Source organism: Tachysurus fulvidraco, chromosome 7 (genome assembly GCF_022655615.1).
Source record: "Tachysurus fulvidraco isolate hzauxx_2018 chromosome 7, HZAU_PFXX_2.0, whole genome shotgun sequence".
NCBI lineage: Eukaryota > Metazoa > Chordata > Actinopteri > Siluriformes > Bagridae > Tachysurus > Tachysurus fulvidraco.
The window spans coordinates 12,536,549-12,555,974 of NC_062524.1; the positions used below are offsets into that span (position 1 = coordinate 12,536,549).

The 19,426-nt window shown below is 41.0% G+C and overlaps 1 protein-coding gene across 2 annotated transcripts; it reads right to left on the minus strand.

Moving 5' to 3' along the window:
- Window positions 1-3,755: 3,755 nt before the first annotated feature.
- Window positions 3,756-9,481, minus strand: dpm3 (dolichyl-phosphate mannosyltransferase subunit 3, regulatory). 2 transcript variants are annotated; one of them, XM_027144041.2, is made up of 2 exons: window positions 8,084-8,387; window positions 3,756-4,906 (listed from the first exon to the last, which is right to left on the minus strand). In XM_027144041.2, the coding sequence occupies exons 1-2, from the start codon at window positions 8,091-8,093 to the stop codon at window positions 4,596-4,598; spliced, it is 321 nt and encodes a 106-aa protein (XP_026999842.1). In that variant the 5' UTR covers window positions 8,094-8,387; the 3' UTR covers window positions 3,756-4,595. The 2 variants fall into 2 exon arrangements, 1 of the variants encoding a protein (XP_026999842.1); XR_003440293.2 differs by lacking the exon at window positions 8,084-8,387 and adding an exon at window positions 9,379-9,481 and having other exon boundaries at window positions 4,497-4,906.
- Between the last annotated feature and the right edge of the window lie 9,945 nt (window positions 9,482-19,426).

Genomic DNA, 19,426 nt, shown 5'->3' on the forward strand with positions numbered 1-19,426 from the left:
AGCCAAAACATGAACCTGAACTCACTGTACATAAAAATGGTTATATCTTTTGTGTGTGTGTGTGTGTGTCTGTGTGTAGTTTTCACAGTTCTACAAGTTTCTCCAGAATGTTTTATTCTGGGCTCTGTGTCTTTGGGGTTTTTATACTGGGCTCTGTGTCTTTGGGCTTTTCTAAGGCTCTTCCACCTGTAAGCTCTATACACACAACAGAAAAACATCATCCTGATTAGGTGTTGAGAAAAAAAAATCAACAATTTTTTTTTATTAGGTTTATTTATATATTTATTATACTTATTGTACTAATATAACTTGGAACATACAATGGATTCCAGGAACAGAGCCAAAAACAATTCCCCGCTCCAACATTATATTCAGCCTAGAAGAAAATTGATGTGTTCATTTATTACTGTAAGTGTCTTGGTCTGGTAGGTATTTCACCACATCTGAGAGTGAACCAACAGTTAAATTGTGACGTTCACTGGCTTCTTCATGCACTACAGCACAGCTTTCAACCAGATGCTGCTGTGTTGCTCATAGCACCAAATTTGGAGGTTGTTCTTTTACATGGTACCGATCATGAAGAATGTGTGAGACTAAATCAGTTTGTTGGGAACTGGTCTGTACTTGATTTGCATCAGAGTCTGCAGGAACCAGAACACAGTTTATCAATGCTTCCTAGCTCGGAAGAATTATTCTAGATTTGAGAGGGCTGAACTAGTTTCTAAAAGTCTACCAGCACAACTTTACAAATTCAAAACTGCTCCACAGGACCACAGATACCTTTAGAGGTTTGTCTTCCAAGAATTTGGTTCAAATACCTTGCCTTATCTTTCAGTGCCTGATGTTCAGATACTATGGTTTTTGGATCAGTGGCTCCAAAACATGGTGTAGAGATTGGTACTTGTGGCCCCCAAGAAGCCTGCAAGACCTTAGATCCCAGTGGTGGACACAATGCTATTGTAGACCCAGACAGCCTCAGCCAGGTTACCCCTGGGTTCAGTGCAGGAAGAGCACGTCTCATTTGCTTTCAGGTCAGAAACTACTCCATCATCTTTATTTTTTATTTTGACGTGACATACGGCTAAGTACGGTGACCCATACTCAGAATACCCAGCCAAAGTGCACACACACAGCAGTGAACACACGAACACCGTGAACACACACCCAGAGCAGTGGGCAGCCATTTTTTACTGCGAGCAGTTGGGGAAGGGGGGTTCGGTGCCTTGCTCAAGAGCACCTCAGTCATGGCCGGCCTGAGACTCGAACCCACAACCTTAGGGTTAGGAGTCAGACTCTCCACCCATTAGGCCACGACTTCCCTAACATATTGCTAATTAGCAAATTACACCAAATTTCTTAATTGTTTATTAACTGCATAAAATAACATCATTACTAAATGACACAAAAAAAGAAATGCCAGATTATATGCAAGGTAATGTAATGTAATGAGGGGAACTGGTTCAACCCTGAGCTTGAGTTTCTGTTTGTGAAGTGTTCATATTCGCAGGTATCTCCACACAGGATTCCTCTGGGTTTTTCCGTTTTCCTCCAAAAAACCTGCTTTTTATTAGATCGATTAGACTAAACTGCCCCTAGTCCCAACTGTATGTGTGCATGATGCCCTGCAATGTTCAATCTAAGCTGTATGTTCTGCCCTTGTGCTCTGTGTTTCTTCAGTGTTATTGAAGATCAGTGCTTAAGGTTTTGGACTACTGATTTAAGGGAGATCGACGAATCTACTAAACCTCTGTTGGTTGTAAAACTTCACTAAAAGGAATCTATACCTTAAACAACAAATGTTTAATTGGTTTCAAAAAGCATCTAATAAAAGAAAAAAAATCAAAAAGTAAATAAAATATCCTGAACAGAGTTTTAGGTTGATGGTATCCTGCGTCTTTGAGCTAGTGAACCAGTGTTAATGTATTCATGGACTTAAAAGCACTTTTGTATGTCGCTCTGGATCAGGACATCTGCCAAATGTGTAAATGTTAATGTAAGCTACGTTTTGGTTTTTTTTTTGGTCCTAAAGGAATTAAGGAAATCTCTGTGCTGCTTTTCAGCTTGCACTCTGCTTGTGGTTCTTCTGTGGCAAACAGCTTTGCAGTGAGATCCTGTGCTTCGAGCTACACACCTTGCTCACAGATGTTAGCAAACATTTTCACTAATCAGCTTAAAGAACAAGGTTTACATTACCTGGAATGCTTGCCTTTGCGAGTAGGGTTAAGATGTCAGCCATGCAGAACGCTACATGGTATTCTCTAACTGTTTATTTATTACATTCAGGGACTTTTACTTGCCAGAGGCACAGCATGCTTCTTCTCTTGGCATTCAGCTGAACATTTCTCTTTTGTTGAAACTGATTTTCAGCATCTTAAACGACTGTAAAGCTGGGTGTGTCTTTCTGTAGGGTTTTTGCCAACGATCACTGGAGTATTAAGCTAACGCATGTAAGATGTGTATACATATATAGAAATCTTTGAGAGTATACTTGACTGATCAAAAGCCTTGTCTCAAATTCACATGCACTCTAACTGCCTGAAGAGTCTCGTTTCCATAGAAGGACATGAATAAGAATTCTTTCTGTGTTCTGTAAACCTTTATGACTGGATTTCACTAATCTTGGGCAGTGGTGGCTCAAGAGATTGAGGTGCTGGTTGGTGTTCAGGTACCACTGTTAGGCCCTCATCCTTTTCTGCTCCAGGGGCAGCATCATGGCTGACCTTCTGCTTTGGCTGACCTTCTGCTTTGACTTCCAAAAGCTGGGATGTGTGAAAGTGTTGTGGGATGTGTTGACTGTTCTGTAACTTCTTATACCTTGCTTAGGGGTCCAGCAGTGGCCAGTTGGTGGTCCTGGGATTTAATCAGTAGTCCTTGAACACTGATCTACAGTAACAGCACTGATCTACAGTAACAGAAAAAATTCAGATCACAAGGGCAGAACATTCAGCTTGTATGAAACATCATCCATTGCAGGGCATCTTGCACACACACATACAATTGAGACTAGGGGCAGTTTATCTGATCACATGGAAAATAAAGGAATTATTATTAGTGTTCAACTTTTAATATTTAACATATATTATTGTTAGTAGTCCAACATGGGTTTATTTTTACTTAGCTGCTTTAACACTGAACAAACTGAAACACAGGGGTTCATTTGAAGAACCTCATGCCCATGTGGATATAATAAATCGGTTCAAGCCCAAGCTCCAAATCTGCTTACTGCCTGCAGTCGGTTCTCTGGAGACTACAATGCCTCGTCAGCATTTGGTCTAAAACAAGATTGTCAGCCAATCAGAGCTCGGGTGGAGTCGCTCAGTAGGAGGGGCCTGTGACTCACTGTGTACTAAAGTGTACTAAAGTGGTTTAGCACCCCATAACAAGCTTGTTGACTGCGAACTCCTCCATGGGGGGCCCAGAAAATGTGGCCGATCAGCATCCATTCTAAGTGCAGTGAGTGAAAGGGAGTCTAGCTGGCCAAAAACATCAGATTAATTCAGCATTGTGTAAATATAGCGCACTCGTGTGCATTTAGTGGCTTCAGGATTAGCGCTTTAAGAGCCAGCGCATGGACGTGGATCATATTCTGGAATTTCCATACCACCCTTCTCCGCTTGGGCTCTATCGCTGTGTATTTTTGTTGTGACTTTCTGAGACGACGTCTGTCTGACAGACAGACAGATCTCCAACTGCAAAACAACAAGTGATGGACAAAGGTTTCAATCAAATAACCAGTCAAACAAACAGTGAAGATCTTCAGGAAAATAATCTGTATTATACATCTGGACTTGATCTAGAAAACACAATATATGGAACAGACAGAATGCTGAATCCAAAATATAAACAGCCAGATTTTACAGAAGCGACACATAAAATAAAGACAAATAAAAACGAACATTAGAGAAATCAGGAGTTTAACGGAAGAGTTAATAGTCAGAAAAGATTTTAGCTACTGGATGCGGTTCCCTCCACCGCAGAGTAAAACCCACAATCCCAAATTAGTGCTCCCATTTTAAGATGCTTTGTGAATACAGTCACTTTTTCACGTATACGGATTACACAATCGGTTGCAGTAACTGAAAACAGTAACACGGCTCTGACTTGTCGGCTGCAGACATTCGTGTGCCGCAGTGTGTGTATTTCTAGAACAACAGTATCCTATTATCAAGCTTGTTAAAAATCAACCTTGTATGGGGCGCCGTCAGTGCCGAGCATATGCCACGGTTATCTTGCACAGGCATGACGCTGTGAGTCAGTCTGACTCTGAACTTTACTGGGGCACCAAGAATATGCTAAAAAAAAAATAATTACAGAGACGTCGCTGTGTGGAAGCCAGTCCAAGTATACGTTACAAAGAACCATCACATTCTAGACGTTTGTTTATATCATCATAACTATAATGAGGTGAAGTGCTTTCAAAGGAAAATTCAAAAAGAATATCTACATCTGATTTCAAGTCCCGATGTTTTAGGACCTTTCCATCTTCCACTGTCACCTGTCACCGTCTCAAGTCACCATTGTATAGAAAACAGGGGGAGAAAAAAATCGAGCGTATCCAAATTAGAAACTTGTTCTATTACAGTCCAGTAAAGTCATCACATCTTCATGCCCTTCTTCTGTAAGTCTGCTTTAGCCTCTTGTATCTGTGCCTTAAGTTCTGTGGCTGCGTCTTCACAGTCGTTGAAGGTGGCGACTCTGTAACCCACTGTTGCCAGCGAATAACAACCAAACACCACCAGCAGGTACACCGGCATCGGCCAAGTTACTTCCTTGTACACGGCAGGCAGCCGCAAGCCAAGAAGGTCAAAGGTCACCAGTCCCCAGGCAACAGCAACCAGTGAGAGACCCAGAAGCCACTCCAGAAGTTTGGTCATGATGAAGAAGTTTGGAGAAACAGAAGGAGAACCTAAAAGAAAAGAGAAGATTGTTAGGGCTTTAAGGAATTACATGTTTACATGTTTTTAATTATCAGGGTTAGAGGAAGATGAAAAAAACATGCTTATGACACCACCAGTCAAACTTCCAGTGCAGCTCCAGACTTACATTCCTCAGTCATAACTCACTATCGTACTCACCGTGATACTCAGTTTCACTCACTGCTCCTTTTAGTTTCCCGGACTAACGTTTACACATATACTATATGACCAAAAGTTTCTGCACCCCTGACCATCACATTCATATGAGGTTCTTTCCCCAAATGTTTTCCAAAAAAATTGAAAGAATTGATTTTCATAAATAGACAACTGTTATTCAATTTGCAGCCTAAACAATATCAGTAGAGGTTTGGCTCTAAACGACTTAACCGGGAATTTCTTTCAATCTGTCTAAGAGAGCATGTTTTTTTAAATAAAGAGACACTGTGCAAAGACAGACACTTGTTAGTGTATGAATAAATGAAAAGTTGTAAGTGTACAAGAGCAATTTATTAATATAAACACAACAGGACTTTTTCTATGGGTCTAGAATCCTCCACTGCTCGCTTGTCCTATGGGGTTCCACAGGGCTCAGTTCAGGGGCCATTACTCCTTTTGCTGTATCTGCTTCCCCTGGGATCCATCATGAGACACCATGGGATTTCCTTTCGTTATGCAGATGATACCCAAATCTACATACCTGTAAAGTGAAAGAAGGGTTTCTCCATTGCACATCTAATTCTTTCATGACTTGATGACATTAAAGCTTGGATGGCAGTGAATTTTCTCCATTTTAATGATAAGACAGAGATGATGTTTTGCCCAAGTGGCTCCTGTAAGTCCCCTTTTGTTGACCTGGGTCCCTTGACATTTTATGTTAGACCTGTGATAACTAATCTAGGCTTTAAAATGGATGCTGATCTTAAATTGGATAGCCAAATTAGTGCAGTGGTGAAGTCCAGCTTTTTTTGTCACCTAAGGCGCCTGGCAAAAATAAAAATCTCTTGTGTCCAGGAAACAGTTTGAGATGGTAATCCATGCCGTTTATTACATCTCTGCTGGATTACGGTAACTTTATACTGGTCTTAGCCAGTCTTCTCTGTCTCACCTTCAATTGGTCCAAAATGCTGCTGTGTGTCTTTTGACTGATTCAGGGAAGTATGAGCATATAACACCCATTTTGGACTCACTTCACTGGCTGCTGGTATATTACAGCTTCAGAGTAAAGTGCTATTATTTGTGCTGGTTGGTGTTCAGGTCCCACTGTTGGGCCCTCATCCTTTTCTGCTCCGGGGGCAGCATCACTTTCTCCCCTTGTCTGTCTGTGGTCCCATCGTGCTTCAAAAAAATCCACCATTGTGCCCATACCAAAGAAAAATAAAATCACATGCCTAAATGGCTGGAGACCAGTTGCTCTCACACCCATCTTCAGCAAGTGCTTTGAGAGACTCATCAGAGAATACATCTGCTCTGTGCTGCCTGCCTCACTTGATCCGCTACAATTTAAAAAATCGTAGCAACCGTTCCACAGATGATGCTATTGCTTTCACCCTTCATACTGCTCTCTCCCACCTGGAAAATAAGAACACCTACTGTATGTGAGAATGCTGTTTGTTGACTACAGCTCAGCATTTAACACTATAGTGCCTGCCACACTTGTTGCGAAGCTCCAGACTCTGGGACTAAACAGATCTCTGTGCAGCTGGATTCTGGACTTCCTGACAGGCAGGAGTCAGGTGGTATGGGCAGCAATACTTCATCCCCACTGATCCTCAACACCGGTGCTCCTCAGGGCTGTGTCCTCAGCCCACTCCTGTACTCCCTGTACACACACGACTATGCAGCCACACATAGCTCCAACGTCATAGTCAAATTCACTGATGACACAACGGTGATAGGCCTGATCACCGACAATGATGAGACGGCCTACAGAGAAGAGGTGAGCACACTGACTACATGGTGTCAGGAGAACCACCTCTCACTCAACATTGACAAGACCAAGGAGCTGGTGGTGGATTTCAGGAGACAGAGGAGTGAATACAAACCCATCACCATCAACAAGACACCTGTGGAGCGGGTGAGCAGCTTTAAGTTTCTCGGCGTCAACATCAGCAAGGATCTCACCTGGGCCATACGCACTGACGCAGTACTGAAGAAGGCACATCAACGCCTCTTCTTCCTGAGACATCTGAGGAAGTTTGGAATGAGCCCCAGCATCCTCAGAACATTCTACACCTGCACTATAGAGAGCATCCTGACGGGCTGCATCACTTCCTGTTTTGGAAACAGCACCGCTGGCAACCGTAAAGCTCTGAAAAGGGTTGTGCAAACTGCCAACCACATTGTTGGAGGTGAGCTTCCCTCCCTCCAGGATATCTACACAAGGCGGTGTATAAGAAAGTCCCGGAGGATCATCAGTGGCTCCAGCCACCTGTCCCACAGACTGCTCTCTCTGCTCCCATCAGGAAGACGTCTCCGCAGCATCCGATCCCGCACCACTATCCACTGGACTATACACTCACACTGCACTAGACACACTGGACTATACATACACACTGCATTTAATGCCATAATCCATCTGTTACCACTAGATACCATCCGATGCACATCCATGTCACTTCTGTATCTGTACAATCTGTTTTGCACCTTATAGTATTTTATATATAATATATTTACATATACAATCAGTACCTGTACAATCTGTTTTGCACCTTATAGTATAATATATTTACACATATACATATATAAATACATACTGAATATAATGTGTAGTGTTACTGTAAGAATGCCCTATAGTTCACTGTGTGTACTGACACGTATGAGCATATTGCATGTATGTTCATTTGCTGATTCCATTATCTGTTTGTTAACTGTACATATTGTACACACATTGCACTGGCTATATATATATATATATATATATATATATATATATATATATATATATATATATATATATATATATATATATATACTGTGCATACTGCACATTTCACCTGTTGATTTCATTATGGTTGTTAATTGTACATATTGTACACACATATTGCACTAACTATATGTATGAGCAAATTGCACATTTTCACATGTCAACTCATTATCTATATCTTTATCTGTATATCTGACCAACTGTTCTGCAATTTCTGGAGCTTGCTCCTAAGAATTTCACTCACCAAGGCACATGTGCTGTGGTGATGTGACAATAAAAGTGACTTGACTTGACTTGATGATGGCTGACCTTGACCAGCCAAAGTTGCTTTGACCCCGACTTCCAAAAGCTGGGATGTGTGAAGAAAGTCTTTGACTGTGTTGTAAAGCTTCTTCTTATACCTTGCTTAGGGGTCCAGCACTGGCCGGTTGGTGGTCCTGGGATTTAATCAGTAGTCCTTGAACACTGATCTTTAAATGGTCAGACCCCAACATGTCTGAACTGCTTCACCCCTACAGTCCTGCCTGTTCGCTCAGGTCAGCTGATCAAATGCTTCTGGACACCAGAAGGGCAAAGAAGAAGCTTAGAGGAGACTGAGCCTTCTCTGTTGCTGCTCCTAGGCTATGGAACATAGCCTAGGAGCAGCTTGCCTCTGCACATCAGACAGACATCCACTGTTTCCTTGTTTAAAAACCGTCTGTAAACGCATTTCTATTCCCTGTTTTTTATATAATTCTGATTTTATTGCTGTTATTATTTAATTTTGTCACAATTTATTCATTTTATTATCTGTATTTTATGATATACAGCACTTTGTTCAGCTTTGGCTGTTTTAAAAGTGCTTTATAAATAATGTATTATTATTATAATGAGTTTTCGCTGTGATGACTAACCTGTTATTGATATATTTTATGCAGTAAAATAATTTTCTATATTTTATGCCATAAAATAAAACATGCAATAAATCTCAGACCTCATTTCAGACATATTAAACAAAAGTTATTTCAAATAAATAGTCACAAATCCGCACAGCCTTGCTCCAATGTATCGTGTCGAAGGATGTGGTACTGGAAGGTTATGGGTTCGAATCCCACATCCACCAATCTGCCACTGCTGGGCCCCTGATCAAGGCCCTTAACCCTAAATTGCTCAGTTGTATAAATTGAAATAAAATATAAGGCTAACAGTAACTAGCTAAAAGGCTAACAGTAATTAGCTGAAAGGCTAACAGTAACTAGCTGAAAGGCTAACAGTAACTAGCTGAAAGGCTAACGGTAACTAGCTGAAAGGCTGACGGTAACTAGCTGAAAGGCTAACAGTAACTAGTTGAAATGCTAACAGTAACTAGCTGAAAGGCTAACGGTAATTAGCTAAACAAACAATATTTTGGCATGTTGTCGACTCGAACTGACTGACACTGATAGCTAATAACACGAACACTACAGAAATAACCGAGATGTTGAGTGTTACAGAAATAAGACATATATTTAATTACAAAAGCGTCCCCTGAATACAATACAGAGCTATTTATCCTCTTACCTTTAAGCCAGCTCACGACTTGTACAGTGCGCGCAGAATTATGACGTCAACAACTCGCTAAGACTGCTGGGAATCGTAGTGCACTTTTAGACACACTTATTTCTCCTACTCCAAATTACTCCCGCTATAACAAAATAACTAGTGTAATTTATATATAGTCCAACACTATATCATAGAGTAGTGACTGTGTGGAGAGTTTTTGCGTTTGTATCCATTTACATACACAAAAAGAGTAATAAACTGTACCATATGTATTATGGTCTAATTATGTACCTTAAATCAGTTTACACAGTTGACACATTCCAAACTGGAAGTTACATATTAAAGTTACAACAGATGGAAAATGTACAAAGATATAATTTAATATGTTTTTTTTTTTCTTTTGAGAGCATTCATCACCTGTAACTGATGTCAATGCAATGTTTCTGTAATAAATGTATATTGTCCATCACTCTGCTGTACAGCTCCAGTGAGGTCCCAGTACAGCTCCAGTAAAGCTCCAGTACAGCTCCAGTGAGGTCCCAGTACAGCTCCAGTAAAGCTCCAGTACAGCTCCAGTGAGGTCCCAGTACAGCTAAAATAAAGCTCCAGTACAGCTCCAGTAAAGCTCCAGTACAGCTCCAGTGAGGTCCCAGTACAGATCCAGTGAGTTTTCTGTACAGCTTCAGTCAAGCTCCTTGACAGCCCCGGTGAAGTTCCAGCACAGCTCCAGTGAAACCCCAGTAAAGCTCCCTAACTCCAGTGAGGTTTCTGTACACCCCCTGTACAGCCCCAGTACAACTCCAGTACAACTCCAATACACCCCCAGTACAGCTCCAGTACAGCTTCAGTGAAGCCCCAGACCAGCCCCAGTACAGCTTCAGTGAAGCCCCAGTAAAGCTCTAGTGAAGCCACCGTACAGCTCCATTAAAGATCAGGTGAAGGTCTCTATGAGCTTCTATGGCAGATTTAAGGACACTGGTTTAATGGAAGTAAACATTAATGTTTGTTGGAACAACAGGCTTTTAGGGTGGAATTTTGGGTCCCACCCAGAATCATGACATCACTGGGAGCTGAAGAATCTTTCAGAGGAGGGTTTTAAGGTAGAAAACAAACCTCAGCAGTTATTAAATAGAGCTTTTCACTTGTCCTGCATGGACACACAGTTATGATGGCTGGTAGATTAGTAAAAGGGGCAGACACTAGTAACCAACTTCCAGTGACTGAAGCATAACTGACAAAAAATTAGAATTTCTGCCTTTTTTATCGTGTCCATGTTGATGACTGAATGTTTTTGTCATGTCTCACTTCACAGTAGTGTTAATATGAAGCTCATATGAAAGTAGACACTTAGAATTTGTAGTGTTTCATTAGTATTTCTCTCGTTCTCTCGATTACTAGGGACAACATTTTTATAGAAAAGATCCAGAAAAGACATTTATTTATTTATTTGTTTGTTTGTTTGTTTTATATACAGATATGAGTGCAGTTTACAATTAATGAATGTAGCTTAATTACTTAAAGAGCATCACATTTCTCATGTATTGTTTTTTTTTTTTTTGCCTAAAACCAAAGCAAAGTTGTACAAATAAATGTAAATGTTAAAATAAATGACAGTCTTGGCATCATGCTGCTGTGACTTTACCCTTGTTTACCCTTGACTTTAGCCTCAGAACAAACAGCTGACTGCCTCTTTTCTGTCAGAAAATTAAATAATTCTCTACGTCCATGTTTTACCCAAAGCCAGGCGAATAAATAGAGACAGTGAGCAGTCACTTGACATGTAAACCTTGATTTTAACACCAGACCAATCTGCTCTGTCTATACTCATGAGAAGCGTTTTTATTTCCATTTATTTTATGACGTCTGTATTCTGAAAAAAAGACGAAAGAGATGTCACTTCCATCCTGCGAGTTTTTAGTCAGCCCGATTGATTGTGTTTACGCTTTTCCTCTTTGCTTCCACATCCTCAGATGAAGAGCCTCATCATCGTCATCTGATCTCCGTACACTCTCATCTACATCAGATAGGAAATAATAACTGATTTGTTCACTTGACTAAAGCATGATGTTTATTAAGGAAGATCTACATAAATAAGTAACTCGGCTCACAAGGTTTCAGATATCTTTATCCCTTTTTACTAATGAGACGTTTTCAATCTCAATAAAGAATCTTCTGATGTGGTGTGTGTGAGTCTTATCTAAAATTTATCAGGACCCTGTTGTTCTTTCGGTGTGTTTTAGACGTGTGTTTTCCCTCTGTTGATAATCTTACACTGAATTTTAGTGTTGAAGATAAATCTGAGCTGCTTTTTAGCTGAAAAAACAAAGCAGCATCTCAGAGCAGAAATAGGTTTGATATCAACATTTACTCTGAAGATAAAAACATTATTGTGGAAAAAAGTTTTGGGGGGGATCTTTTTTTATAAATATATATCACCTCTAGAGGATATATAAGAGAAAAACAGAAATACTGATGAATCACCTCAAATTCTTAAAGTCCTTAAAGGAGGAGGAGGACTTTAGTCTTGAACACAGGACTGCAGCTACAGGTGCAAGCTGAACAGCAGATGACCTTAATGGTGCATTAAATCCAGATGCTTAAACAGACTTAACATCAATCCTCAGTCACCAACCTCAGAGCCACACACAGTGAGTGAGTGAGTGAGTGTGTGTGTGTGTGTGTGTGTGTGTGTGTGTGTGTGTGTGTGTGTGTGTGTGTGTGTGTGTGTGTGTGTTTGTGTCTCTGTGTGCGTGTGTGTGTTTGTGTCTCTGTGAGCATGTGTGTGTGTGTGTGACTGTGTGAGAGAAAAAGAGAGAGGGAGACATTATGTGTGTGTGTGTGTGTGTGTGTGTGTCTCTCTCTCTCTCTCTCTCTCTCTCTCTCTCTCTCTCTCTCTCTCTGTGCGTGTGTTTGTGTCTCTGTGAGTGTGTGTGTGTGACTGTGTGAGAGAAAAAGAGAGAGGGAGACAGTATGTGTGTGTGTGTGTGTGTGTGTGTGTGTGTGTGTGTGTGTGTGTGTGTGTGTGTCTCTGTGTTCGTGTGTGTGGTTGTGTCTCTGTGAGCGTGTATGTGTGTGTGACTGTGTGAAAGAAATAGAGAGAGGGAGACAGTGTGTGTGTGTGTGTGTGTGTGTGTGTGTGTGTGTGTGTGTGTGTGTTTGTCTCTGTAAGTGTGTGTGTGAGTGTGTGTGTGTGACTGTGTGAGAGAAAAAGAGAGAGGGAGACTATGTGTGTGTGTGTGTGTCTGTGTGTGTGTGCTGAGACAGAGAGAACAATAGAGTTTGGCTCAAAAACAGGAATTGTCTGTATCCTGAACCAGAGATCTGAGTCCACTCCAAACCACCCAACACACACACACACACACACACACACACAAACACACACGTCTGTGTGAGTGTGTCTGTGAGTGCGTGTGAGTGTGTGTGTCTCTGTGTGTGCGTGTCTCTGTGCATGAGTGTGTGTGTCTGTGTGTGCGTATGTGTGTCTGTGTGTACGTGTGTGTATGTGTGTCTCTGTGTGTGCGTGTGTGCGTGCGTGTGCGTGTGCGTGTGTGCTTGTGTGTGTGTGTGTGTGTGTGTGTTCGCATGCGCGCTTGTGTGTGCATGTGTGTGTGTCTGTCTGTTTGTGTGTGTGTCTGTGTGTTTGTGTGTGCGCAGTCTTTGCTTTGCCCTTTACACATACAGTATGAGGTGTTTTCCTCCAAAGTTAAAACCCACCTGTGCAGCTGCTACTGTACCACAACTGAGCAAAGCTACAAAGGAAAAGAGGAGACAGATGGAAACAAAGGAATATGTCAGTACTTATTTAAACATTCCACAACACGTCTCCCACCACATGACTTTAAACAGGTTTTAAGGCAATCGAGAAAGACTTTAATGTCATTTAGGAAACATATGTTTGCATAACTATTATAAACAGCTGAAATTCCTTCCTAACATTAATATGGTTATCTATCTGTTTTTCCCCAATAATAATTATTATAATGATATTCATCACACTGAATGACCTTTAAAAGATACTTAAAGGAATAATTGTGTATCTCTGAGTGGGATTTATACTTTTCTGACACACAAACTACAATAATGTCAATTGTTAAATGCATTATAAAAATATAATAAATGGAAATTAATTATAACTAATATTTTAAGTTTCTTTAATTCGTGGCTTTTCTTTATTAAAGATTTTAAAGAATTCTAGATGTACTGTGAAAACAATGCTTCTTAATGTATTCATTATATATATTATCTGAGTGACTTAAAAGTCTGTCCTGTCCTGCTGGATATCTCGTATAATTGTGTATAACTAGATGAAGCTCTGTCCTAATTGTAAGCGTTTAAGTCTTATCTATACCATGCACTGTTCCGGGATGTGACCTTTCCATGACCTTTCCATATACTGTGTTCTCCTGGGAAAGCCGGAAAATCGCTCTGATTAGTTAGAGAGAAACTCATGTGAGTCATTTACTACAAAACTGTGAATCACAAATGTCACAAACTGTTCCTCAGTTTTTCCCTTTTCACCGTCACCTCTGGCTTATTATTGATACATTTTAATCAAAATCTTAATTAACACTCTACAAGAATTTGCATATATTTCTATATAATAAAATTGAGTTGTTTTCCAGGTTTGGGACCGGAGCTGAGCGTGTACTGATATGTGAGACGTCCAGTGGACTCCATCCCCTTGAGACTAAAGAGAAACAGACCAGCACGATGCTCCCACGACCATATTTCACTGAGGGTATGGTGCTCTGGTTCGTATGGTAATGAGCTCTCTCTTTGTGCCAATCATACAAAATTGTTTAAATTATTGCCAGAAGTTTCTACTTTGGCATCAGCAAACCTTAAGACATTTTGCTGTGTGGTTTGTGTGGATAACATGGGCTTGCTTTTGTTTTTATTTTCTGTGCAAAAGGGCTTCCGTCTAGCAGAATATGAAAGTTTGTCATCTGCCAGATTTTCCTGAAGCTCCTTTAATGTTGTCATAGGTTTCTTTGCAGCCTCTAAGATTAGTTCACGTCTTGTTCTTTAGTTGATATTTGACGAATCTCCAGTTCTCGGAGATGTCTCTGTGGTGTCTGCTTATGTAAACAATAGGGGGCAGTATGGGGACTGAAGGGATGAGATGTAGTGTGGTAGAAGAAGATACTCTTGAGTATGAAGATGAAGAGTGTTGCACGTGTAAAAAGTAAAGTAAAGAATTGTTCCGTTGACCTTGATTGCTTCTTTTACTAATACTACACACTACCGCAAACTGGCGACGAGGATGGGATCGTCAGCACCATTTCCAAACCTTTTCTTGCCTGTTCCGGGAGAACCTGCAATCCCTTTCAAAACGTGGGAGCGGATGTTTCAGAATTACTTCTTAGTCATTGATGTGCAAGGACAGGAATGGTTGGAGGTCAGGAAACGAGCTCTGTTATTGCACTGCTTGGGCACCGAAGGTCAGAGAATCTTTTATACATTGCCAGACACAGGGGATACAATGGCCGCTGCTATTACTGCTTTGCACACTCATTTCACGCCCAAAGTAAACGTGGTCATGGAACGACACACATTTCGGAAACGAGGTCAACAAGTCGGTGAATCGATAACTCAATACATTGCTGCACTGAGAGAACTGTCATCTACAAATGCTATGATACGATTCGGGATCAGCTAGTGGAAAATGTAAGCAATCCGTGAAAGACTTTTGCTACAGGAAAAGTTAACACTGACAGATGCTATTACAATTGCTCAGCAAATTGAAAACGCTGGATAAAATGCAAAAGTAATGTCGAGCACTTAGAACTTTCTGGTGCTCCTCAGTGACCGTCTGCCTCTTTTACAGCAGCGTTAATGGTGACTTCAGCTACACGCTGTTGCTTTCGCTGCGGCTCGGACAAACATTTAGCCAATGCGGTGGAATGCTCGGCAGCCAAGGTAACATGCAAAAATTGTAAGAAAAAAGGACATTTTGCACGAGTCTGTAGGACTATGCAAAAGCATTCGGAACATGAAGTCGTGATGCCTGAGTATACAATGCTAAACTACAGTGTACAGTGGAAGTGCAAACGGGTGCAATTTTGCGATCTGTTACATTGACTGTAGATACTGGTGCTTCAGTTTCCGTACCGCCTAAAGCCATTTATAAGGATTACTTCGGGAAATGTACCCTTACAACCACCTGCAGCGCGATTGGTTACGTACTTGCGTACTCCAATTGATGTGCTAGGATGCATGCACGCAACCGTGAAAAAAGACTGCAATACATGCGCTGTGAATTTCTACATAGTAGAAAAAGGAACTGCATTAATGGGAATGGACCTCATAACAGCACTACAACTATGCATTAAAGGGGATACGATTCTTTCTGAGCCTGTCACAACTGCAAATGCTGCCTCTTCAGAGTCAGTACATAAGCTATCTACGCAAGCAGAAATGTCCTCAGTTGGATGTGTCACAGGATTCATGCACAAAGTGAAAATTTCAGATGCTGTCACGCCAGCACGACAAAAGTTAAGGCGCCTGCCTTTTTCAGTGAGAACAGCTATGTCTGTGGAAATTGAGAGACTGTTTTCTGCCGGTGTAATAGAACGCATTGATGCATCACCATTGGTTTTACCAATAGTGGTGACAATGAAGAAAACAGGTGGCATAAGAATGTGCGTGGATTTGAGAGAGCCGAATAAGGTAGTGATAATAGACTCTTACCCCTTGCCTCATATTGTCTTTTCCACAATTGATCTTGAGATTGTGTACCACCAAGTACCTTTGCATCCAGATCTAACAGCTGTCATTACACATGATGGACTGTTTAGATTTTGTAGAGTACCATATGGCCTAGCTTCAGCACCCTCAGTGTTTCAAAAAATGATGGAGTGTATACTTAAAGGCATACCAAATGTGCAGAACTATCTTTATGATGTCATTTGCTTTGGACGCACTGAAAAGATTGCATACAGCTGGATTACGACTAAACTGCACAAGGTGTTCAGCCTGACATGGAACACTTACAAGCCATAGTACAAGCTCCAGCTCCTACAAACGGTAGATTGGTACAATAAGTGTATACCCAACTACGCTACCGTAGTCGAGCCGTTACGTGCATGTCTTCGCCAGGAAGGTTTGTTTCAGTGGAACAGTGAGATGGAAAATTGTTTCGCTGCAGTGAAGAAAATGTTGGTCGCAAGTCCAGCATTAGCCCTTTACAACCTTTCCTTACCGTCTGTTATATCGACCGATGCTTCAGATTATGGTATTGGGGCAGTGTTCTTGCAAATACACCCTGATAACACAGTTGATTTCGCTTCAACTGAAAGGAAGTACTCCACAGTGGAAAAAGAAGCGTTAGCTTGCATATGAGCAGTTGAAAAGTGGAGAACATATCTGTGGGGGCACAGACTTTGCACGGATCATCAAGCTCTAACTACTTTGCTTTGTACAAAGGGTGCAGACAGAGCCGGAATGCGAATAGTGAGATGGGCTGCACGTCTCTTGTGCTTCAACTATGATGGTGTTTATTGTGCAGGTCCGTTGAACAATACAGCGGACTGTCTATCAAGACTACCCTTGCCAGCTGATACGGCTTTGGATGCAGATTCTGAACCTGAACTTGTTGTGCTACTTTCAACGTCACAGACTGCTGTTAATGATGCTGAGTTTAAAGCTGCTTCACAAGCTTGCCCTGAACTTTCTGCTTTGCGAGCCCAGATTAACAAAGGTTGGCCTACTTCAGCAGAATCACTGAGTCCAACATTGCGCAATCATATTGTGCTTTGTGTGTGGGCTTAAAAAATTATTGAGAGTATAAACTTTACTAGGTAAATAGGTTTTTTCATGTTTTTGGAGGATTTGATGCTTTAAAGTTGAATTGAATCTTGTTTCTGGGTCATCCCCTAGTGGTCACTTCTACTTCCGTGCCGTGCACGGCACGGCGACCCGTAAGAGGTACAAAGTGCTTAAAAACTGGGTGCAACTGATCATACTACAAAAGCAACAATGGAAACAATCAGTCTGACTTTTTGCAAACTTACCGTTCTACTCCACATGCAACGACTGGTGTTTCTCCATTCAAACTGTTGTACGGTACTCAAATGAGAACAAAACTTACTGTATTCACGCCGTCTTCCAGTACCCTCCAAGACTCTGGTTGTCAGAGAGCGAGTATCAACTCGACAGAGGCAAATGAAACGGTACTACGATGCCAAACAAGGTGGGGATAAAGTGCGTGTACGCAAACCAACACACGTCCCCAAAGGACACACAAAGTTAACAAAACCTGTGGAAATAACAACGTTTAGGCCCTTGTACATACAAGTTGTCGGACGGACAGACGTGGCACTCATCTCAGTTATCCTTGTTAACTGAGATACCGAAACAGCCATCAGATCAGTTGGCTGTGGAAGTCACTGTTACCAATACAGATTCTGAACAAAATACAGAAAGACGTTCCGCTAGGCAACATAAACCACCTAACTGGTTAAAAGACTACAAAAGTAAATAAGAGAGTACAGTAGGATTACGGTGAAGAGAAATGCATATGTGCTTACATATTGTCTTTGAACTCAGAATGTTACTATTGCTGTTTATTGATGTTCATGATGTTGATGACCTTGATTGCTTCTTTTACTAATACTACACACTACCACAGTCTCTGTGGTGCCCCATGTTCTCCCCTTAGATTGTAATATAATTAAGTAATAATAATAATAATAATAATAATAATAATAATAATAATAATAATAATAATAATAATAATATTTTGTCCTTATTCACACAGTGGTGACTCAAGTGGTTAAGGTTTAGGGTTGTTCATTGGGAGATCAGGTTTCCATCCCCAGCACTGCCAAGCTATCACTGGTGGGTAACTGAGCAAGGCCCTTAACCCTCTCTGCTCCAGGGGCCCTTCATCATAGCTGACTCCAACTTCCTCAGCTGGGCTATGTGTATGTGGCGATAATAAAGGCTTCTTCTTCTTCTTTTGCTTCAAGAGTGAGGATGATGATTGCTTTGTGCTCACATCAATTATTGGTGTTTTATTTAATTGGCACACGCAGGGTATCACTCCCAGCTGTGTCGTGCCATTTCCACCGTCCGTTTGGCAGAGACAGGAATCAATTTTAACTAGCCCAGTGTGACCTACTGTAAAACACAGCAGGGGTAAATGGCTTTAGTCTAGACTGGAACCCAATGACCTAGTTCTCAATCATTTTTATAAAACTGTACAGGTGGTCTATCAACTCTAACATCACCTGGGCGTGTGGGAACATATCTTCATACACTGAAACAAATGGCTTAGTCTTAGATTTATAGCAGTATAACACTACAGTAAATCTAGGTCACTCTGGGGTTTGCGGTGCCATACGATGTAGTTTAGTAGTAAAATGCTGGGCTTTTTGATCTGAGCCAAGGTTTAAAATATGTATTAACTTTAGTTGTACGTCCTTCTTCAAAAAAAAAAAAATCTGCAAAAGTGTATGGATTGGGTTAAGTGATAAAATGTCACAGATATTCTGGTCCTTCTGAACATATGAGACAAAAAGAAATCATCGACATTGGAACGCTATAACCAGGCTGAAAGATGTGATGAAGGCCTGCGGTGGTGAATATGCACCCTGCAGAATTCTCCACATGACAGATTAAACACAGACAGCAGTATAAATGTAGCACAGGATGCTTCCAGCTGCTTATTGACTGTCACAGTTTAGGGTAAAGACAATGGGGTTGATGACTTTTTTTACACTAGAACATTTAGGGGAATATTTTCCTTTATAGATGAAATGAATTGCTTTCTTTATTTCTTCCTGTATCACACACTCAGTGCTGTGTTTACAGCCTAGTCTTGTCATGGTTGTACAACTGTCATATTCTGTCTATTGTGTTAGAAAGGATTTAAAGGTGCCTTGTGTTTTTTAAGGCAACACTGATCGTAATTTCTTCACTGCTTTGCATCTGACCTGGTTGGAGAGCTTGTTGGTCTTTGTGTTGCTTGCTTAGTGTTGTTGAAGACGGTTTAGAACAAGTGTATTTATATTGACATGTCATGTGATGCTTTTATCACACACAGGTGGAGCTTATACAGTATATG